Source organism: Triticum urartu, chromosome 2A, assembly GCF_056163025.1.
Source record: "Triticum urartu cultivar PI428250 chromosome 2A, HENAU_Tu73, whole genome shotgun sequence".
Classification (NCBI taxonomy): domain Eukaryota; kingdom Viridiplantae; phylum Streptophyta; class Magnoliopsida; order Poales; family Poaceae; genus Triticum; species Triticum urartu.
The window spans coordinates 724,415,552-724,422,801 of record NC_141874.1 but is presented as its reverse complement, the minus strand read 5'-3'; the positions used below and the strand labels follow the sequence as shown (position 1 = coordinate 724,422,801).

At 53.7% G+C, this 7,250-nt stretch overlaps 2 protein-coding genes and 1 pseudogene across 2 annotated transcripts; 2 read left to right on the top strand and 1 right to left on the bottom strand.

The window, feature by feature from the left end:
* Nucleotides 1–202: 202 nt before the first annotated feature.
* Nucleotides 203–1,599, bottom strand: LOC147987187 (uncharacterized). The gene has a single exon (XM_087540268.1). It carries the CDS (start codon nt 1,562–1,564, stop codon nt 323–325), a length of 1,242 nt encoding a protein of 413 aa, XP_087396394.1. The 5' UTR covers nt 1,565–1,599; the 3' UTR covers nt 203–322.
* A 2,070-nt stretch (nt 1,600–3,669) lies between these two features.
* On the top strand, nt 3,670–5,068 carry LOC125534345 (2-oxoglutarate-dependent dioxygenase 19-like). The gene is made up of 2 exons (XM_087545171.1): nt 3,670–4,135; nt 4,309–5,068. Exons 1-2 carry the CDS (start codon nt 3,753–3,755, stop codon nt 4,895–4,897), a joined length of 972 nt encoding a protein of 323 aa, XP_087401297.1. The 5' UTR covers nt 3,670–3,752; the 3' UTR covers nt 4,898–5,068.
* A 1,018-nt stretch (nt 5,069–6,086) lies between these two features.
* On the top strand, nt 6,087–7,148 carry LOC147987186 (uncharacterized; annotated as a pseudogene).
* The last annotated feature ends 102 nt before the right edge of the window (nt 7,149–7,250 follow it).

The window sequence follows — 7,250 nt, the reverse complement described above, 5'->3', positions numbered from 1 at the left end:
CACAGGCCAAAACAAGTGCAGCTGTCTGTTAGTTTGGTTACAGTTTGGAATAAATCATTATAATTACTCATCTCTTATGTTCAGCTTTGAAATTTAAACTGTTTAATAATCCAAAAACCTCACAAGGCCATAATTATTCATAATAAATCACCATAGCACAAAATCAAGTATGAGCAAGCCCTGACGACTAGCTAATTAAACTGTCTCTATCAGAAAACTTACTTCCAAGCAACCGAGCTAAAATGGCTACCCTTGTTTCTTGTGTTGAAAAATGCAAGTGAACCCACCCAAGGTACTCGATCAGTTATCATATCTAATATGGTCATGGGATGCAAGCCGTGAACCACACCGGCCGCGGCCTGGTCCGGCGCCGCCCGAGGCCCTCCACCTTCTCCGCCCTGCCGTCCTTGAGGCTGAACACCCTGACAAGGTCGGCGGCGCAGTCGTTGGCATACCCTTCGCTGGCATAGTAGACACATCCGGCCTTGAGCTCCGGGTGCTCCCTCGTCGGCAAGCAGAGCGAGCTCTTCCCCCCGACAAACAACACGACATCGCGGATGTCGTCCGTCTCCCTCCACTCCTCATTGCCAGTGTAGAGGACCTGCACCTTGAAGGACGGCAGCGCCCGATAACCATGCGTGGCTTCCTTGATCACCACCATTAGCCGCCCGCCCGGCACCACCACGAGGAACCTGCGGTGGTCCAAATCGGCTGGCAGCAGCAGCCTTGGCGCGACCACCACGCTCGTGAACACCCCCACATCATCAGTGTTGTGCTCCCACGCCTCCACTTGACCGGAGTATGTGATCGAGTAGAACCTGCCCTCATAGTGGATGGCGTCCTCGATGCCGTCGGGTGAGGGCGTCGTCCCACACACCGTGTTAGCGAGGTCGACAGCATCACGCGCCAGCCGCCACGCGCCGCCCTCCGCCGTGGCGAAGGCCACAAAGCCAAACTGGGTGCCCATGATCATCATGGCGGCGGGGCACGGTGGGGAGTTGGAGAGGACAACCTCGCGGCAGAAGGAGCGCATGTGCTTGGCACACATGTCGTGGGCACTGATCCTATGCGTCCAGTCGGACGGGCGGTAGTCGTAGACGGGGTGCGGTGGGGCTTTAACGAAGTGCTTCAGGTCGAGCACGAATTGTCCACATTGCTCTTGCTCGACGAGGCCTGGCATGGTGGTGATGGCAGGGAGCTTGCGCTGCTCGCCGGTGACTGGGTTGACGAGGCGCATCCGGGCCTGGTTGTCGCCGGTGACAAGCCAGCCGTTGGAAGAGGAGCCTAGGACGACATGGTGACGCAGCGCGGGTTCGGGTACGCGCACGGTGGTGGTGCAGCGGTCCGAGAGGGAGAAGAGCGTGGCGGTCTCCGGGGTGCGGCCGCGGAGGAGGAGCCATGGAGCCTCCGGCTTGAATGCGCCGCGCCAGGCACGGAAGACAGCGGCAAAGGCGAGGCGGGCGAGGAGACTCAGGCGGCGGTGGATGTTGGCTACCGCTAGTATATCCACCGGAAGGCTGGCAACGTCGGCGTCAGCCTTCTTTCGATGTCGTTTGAGCCGCATGGCACGCCGGCTAGGTGATAAAATGCCGCAGCTTGTTTGCTCTGCAATTGAAAGATAAAATGCCACATCTCAGCTTCTTTGCCAATTGACAAAACAAATCATGTTACTTTGCTAGATGACATGAATGACCAAAATGTATCCCTGACCAAAATAACAGAAGAAGAAAAAATAGTGCACAACAGCACAAAAGCCTCAGCCCAGAAACACAGAGTTCGTACATTACCAAACAAATCTAAGCACGGTACGGCAGCACCACCGTGAGAGGATCAGTTTGGTAGCACGGCACGCCGTCGGAGTCGACCGGCGACGCCGTCGGAGCCAAGGGGAGAGAGAGGGAGAGAGCCGCTCACTTGAGAGGGCCCTCTTCGGGTCGCTGCTGTTGGTTGTCGCCTTCGCGGACGGGGCCGAGCTGGGGTCGGCGGAAGGCAGCGTGGCCAGGAGGAGGAAGGGCAGAAGAGATACGAGACGGGAGCGTGCGGCGGAGGAGCTGCAGGTGCGCGGGAGGCGGCCGGCGGGTCAGGTGGTGGAGCTCCGGCGGCGGAGGAGCAGTCGAGCGGAACAGAGAGCAGCCCCTGCGTTCCTTCTGGATTTCCCCGGGTTTTCCTAGGTTTTAAAGCAATTTTTTTTTTTTGCAAAGTCAATTGTGCTTTCCAAAAGGAAAAAAAAAGCATTGTGCTTGCACGAGAAACACATATTTACATCGTGTGGAGCAATTTAACTCTTTATATCTCTTGAGGCAAACCTGTTCATATGGACCGGCGTGACACGGTTGGTGTTGACCCTTTTATAAAAAAGCCATGACAAGAAGGATTGACCTGACACGCGACTTTAAAAGGTCTGGCACATCTATCAACCAAAAATGCTAGACATATAAAGACTTACACGCTCCTTCCATCTAACAACCAATCACAAACCTCTCTCCCCCCCCCCCCCCCCTGATTTTCAGGAGGTGGGCCGCCCCGCTCACCTATTGACCAATCAAGATTAACCATCCTGTAAAAGCCTGTAAAACGTTTGTACGTGTAGCATTACCGTCTATCAACAGAACATATACAGCTAGCACATAAACATACAAGTATGGGATGAATTAATTATACCCTCGAGTAGGCCAGGCTATCTAAGGCCACAACAGCTTCGGCAACTTCCATGGCCTTCTTCTTGGCGGCATCGTCTCCAGCCATGGGGTCACTATCGGGAAGTAGTTGAAGCAAAGGACGGATCAAGAGCAGTCATGTTGAGACCCTCCCAAAAAACTTATCACCCTTCTTCCGGTGCGGGATCTCGAAGGACGGGGTTCCGGAGGCCTACTCTTCCGACCGACCGTGCACGCAGTCATCAAGATAGAATCGCCGGAAGCAGCACATTAAGAGAAATAATAGATGACGGTTAGGGTTGCATAGGGAGGGAGTGAGTCCGTTGGCCGCACCTGCACTAGCCAATGCCTCCAATATATGCCGTCGACTAGGGAATCGTGGCATGGTCTATTGGTCTTACACAGATGCCAATTGATGTATATTGACATCACTTGGTGATATATTTTATATCAGATGTAAAAAATATACACCTATATTATCTGACTTTTTTTTAGCTCAAATGATGTATCTTTCGGTTATTTTGGAGATGTCCTTGTCAATCCTGCTCCTAAACAATCTTCTAGGGCTTCAGAAGAGATGCCACCCGAGACAAATTTTGGCTTACAAAATGATACCTTTGCAATATATTTTCTCCATTTCAAAATACTTGACTTCCATTTGTCCAAAAATAAATGTGTCTATATAATAAAACATGTCTAGATACATTTATATTTTAACAAATGGAAGACATGTATCGTGGAATCGGAGGGAGTATGCATCTTCGATTGGCTAATCACCCCGCTCCTTAAATATTCCGGCGACGGTCACACGCTTCCAAATTCTCACCCAACTCACGTCTCACCTCTTTGTTTTTCACTCTCTCTCTCTCGCGCGCCGGATAGCGACTGAGCTTCGAGCTTAGTTTGCCTTGTGCGTACGGCTGACCCCGCTTACGGGACCCACATCGAAATTCAGGGGAGGAGGGGTAGTGGGAGGTCAGGGGAGGTGAGGGGGGTGATGATTTCATTCATAAAGAACTCTTTTATTTTAACGATCGCGTCCTAACCAGCCACCACTCTTCACCAAGAAGCTAGCTAGAGGACAATCCATCACGCATGGCGGCCAGCAACGGCGGCGCCCTCCCCGTGGTGGATCTGGCGCCGTTCTTCGCCGTGGGGGACGCCGACGGCGAGGGGGCGCGCACCCGGGCCACCGAGGCCGTGCGCGAGGCGTGCCAGGCCACCGGGTTCTTCCGCGCGGTGAACCACGGGATGCCGCGCGAACTCATGGCGCGCGCGCTCGAGCTGTCGGCGGCGTTCTTCGCGCTGCCGGACGAGGAGAAGGCCAAGGTCCGGCCCGCCGAAGGCGCCTCCGCCTCGCCGCTCCCGGTGGGGTACGCGCGGCAGCCGGCGCACTCCGCTGACAAGAACGAGTACCTGCTCCTCTTCAACCCCAAGCTCGGGCTCAACCACTACCCCGCCCAGCCTGCCGGATTCAGGTTACTTCTTTCTTGCTCTGCTTCAATTGTGGATTGTATATGTAGTTCTTAGCAACCTCTGCTTCAATTCTGAATTGTGAGTGTGTCACAGAGACAGGCAGAACTCCATTTCCCCCCCTTTGCATCGACCTTCCCCTGTCTTATAAACTGAAAGAAAATGAATTCATCTTCAGGGATGCGCTGGAGGAGTGCTATGCCAAGCTCACCGACCTGGGGCTGCTCATCCAGAACATCCTGAGCGAGTGCATGGGCCTGCCGCCGGGCTTCCTCGCCGAGTACAACGCCGACCGCGGCTTCGACTTCCTCACGGCGCTGCACTATTTCCCGGCGACAACCGACGAGAACAACGGCATCAGCGCGCACGAGGACGGCAACTGCATCACCTTCGTCCTGCAGGACGGCGTCGGGGGCCTGGAGGTGCTCGGGGAGGACGGCCGCTGGGTCCCCGCAGAGCCCGTGGAGGGCAGCATCGTCGTCAACGTAGGGGACGTCCTGCAGGTGCTCAGCAACAAGAAGTTCAAGAGCGCCACGCACAGGGTGGTGAGGAGGCCCGGGGCGCACCGCCACTCCATCGCCTTCTTCCTCAACCTCCACGGCGACAAGTGGGTCGAGCCGCTGCCGGCTTTTGCGGCCGACGTCGGCGAACCGCCGCGGTACAGGGGGTTCCGGTACGACGAGTACATGCAGCTGCGGATGAGGAACAAGACCCACCCGCCGTCCAGGCCCGAGGACGTCATCCACATCACCCATTACGAGATCTAGCTTCTATGATCCATGGGTACTCTGTAGTCTGTACTGCGCCTTTTATTCTGTTCTCAAATGTCAGCTCGTCTGTGGTGTGAACAGTAGCCTCAGGTTATTTTTGCCGCTAATTTTTTTTAAATAATACAATTTTTATATTAAATTTCAGAAATATTACGTCGTAATTATATTTTTTTTAAATATTATCCAGTTGGCCTACTGCTGGCCGATTGGATCCAGTCGGCCAATTTCAGGAATGTCTAGAACGACAACACACAACACAACCATCAGGCAGTGTAAGACCAAAGGCCCTGCCGGCAGGATTTGCTAAAATCCATGTTGATGCGGGAGTATCCAAACGCCACAGGAGAGGGGCGACAGTGGATGTATGTCGCGACGAGCAAGGCAATTACTTGGGGAGTTAAGCATTGGTGGTTGAAGGGATGCAGGATTCTTCAGTTCTTGAATGCATGGCATGACAAGAAGCTTTAGCACTTGCCGAGGACTTAGCTGTTCAAAATTTTATTGTGGCATCTGATGCAAAGCAAGTGGTGCAAGACATCCAGCAACAACAAGGGTCCTTACCGCATGGTTATCTCAGAAATGAAATCAAGAGTCTTGGGCTTCAATTGCAACATCGTCTTTGAAGGGTGCCGGTCGAACGAAGATGCTCATAGTTTAGCTAAATTTTCACTTTCTTTAGCTCAGGGGAGCCACGTGTGGCTTGATCATCCCCATAATCCTCCTTGTATCCCACAAATTGTGGTTTTCGATGAATGAACAAAGTTTTTCGTCCCTAAAAGAGCTATTTTAAAAAATGATTCTAAAAAAAGCTAAAAAATAATAACCCTAAAAAAGCTACAAAAATAATAATCACCTCATAAAAAAGGGTCTCATAAAAATAAAAAAGATAAATAACAAGAAGAGAAGAAAGGGCATGACGGCTAGACCTAGATCGCACACCCCATCCCGATCTCCTCGCGCCGCCGCCGCCGCCACTCCTCGTCCGACAGCGCCAGCTTCGATCAGCCCAAGGAATAAGTCCTGTCGCAGGCATTACTCGATCTTTCTCTTCACCATTTGGCGTGTATTCATTATTTGTTTCTGTAGATATTGTGGAAGAATCTCTTCTGTAACGTCAGGGGAAGATCAAATACTATGATCTACTCTAATTCCTGATCTCCGTTTTGTAGGAGTGGGTAGAATTAAAATGAAGGCGCGGCGGTTCTTGAATGTGGTGATGCGGAGGTCCAGCAGTGGCAGCCTGTACACGGTGAGCCGCATCAAGCCCGGGGAGCATCTCTTCTACCCATCCACGGCGGAAGCACGGGCGGCAGCAGCAGCGCAACCCACGGAGGAGAATACGCCGCCGCCATCACCAGCGGTTGCTCCGAAGATGCCACCGCCCAGGCTCAAATTCGAAGCGTACCGCGTAGACGGCCCAAGGCTCGACTTTTTGCCCTTCTACGGACGAGGCGGCGGCGATGGTAAGATCCTCTCCATGGACTCGGCAGGCAACACCGTCCTCTGCGACGCCGGCAGCTGCTCCGTCTAGCCCGTTGCCGGCCTCAACGAACCCAAGGGTGACAGCCCCGTCTCCTTCTCCATCGCTCATGCGGAGACCTCCGGTCAGGCCTTGTACGTCATGGACAGGTTCCCGGCTCCCCACAATGCTTTCAACTTCGAAGCCCTCATCTACGGCAAGAAATGCTGGGAGTGGCACCGGCTCCCGCCGCCGCCCTACGTCAACGACGCAGCCTATGAGTGCACGGCCATCCAGTCCTACATGCTGCTGGGTGATGGCTCGACTATCTGCGTGTCCTCCGCTGGGCTCATCGGCACCTACTGCTTCGACACTGTTAGCTGCACCTGGGAAAAGGCTGGCCGCTGGACCCTGCCATTCCATGGACGGGCTGAGCATGTCCCTGAGCTTCGCAACCTCTGGTTCGGCATGGCCGGCAACAACGCCAACAGCTTGTGCGCATTGGACCTCTCCAACCTTGGCAGGGCTCCCAACTTGCTGCATAACTGGCAAATCCTTGACAATCCCGATGGATGGGTGCAGATAAGCCGTAGCCTGTTGTACCTTGGAGCCGGCAGGTTTTGCATCTTCGGAAAATTTGACACCGGGGAGCAAGATGCCCAGGGCAATCCCAGCAACAGGGCGGCTGTGCTCACTGGTGTGGAGGTGGTCCACGGAGGATCATCTGAACTAGAAATGATCAAGCACAAGTCCTTTGTCAGCTATGCCGGCATCCAGTGTGTTCTTTAACTCACCAAGGCCATGTTAGGTTAATCCTTTCCCCATGGTAATGGGAGGACTTGCGGATTTCATTCCACTCAACACCTTTCAATCTCAACAAACCTGAACCAA

Excerpts from the sequence above, each read along its gene's own strand:
- LOC147987187 (XM_087540268.1), bottom strand. The coding sequence starts at position 1,564 with ATGCGGCTCAAACGACATCGAAAGAAGGCTGACGCCGACGTTGCCAGC.
- LOC125534345 (XM_087545171.1), top strand. The coding sequence starts at position 3,753 with ATGGCGGCCAGCAACGGCGGCGCCCTCCCCGTGGTGGATCTGGCGCCG. Across the intron at positions 4,136-4,308 it reads GCCCAGCCTGCCGGATTCAG|GGATGCGCTGGAGGAGTGCT; the intron begins GTTACTTCTTTC and ends ATTCATCTTCAG.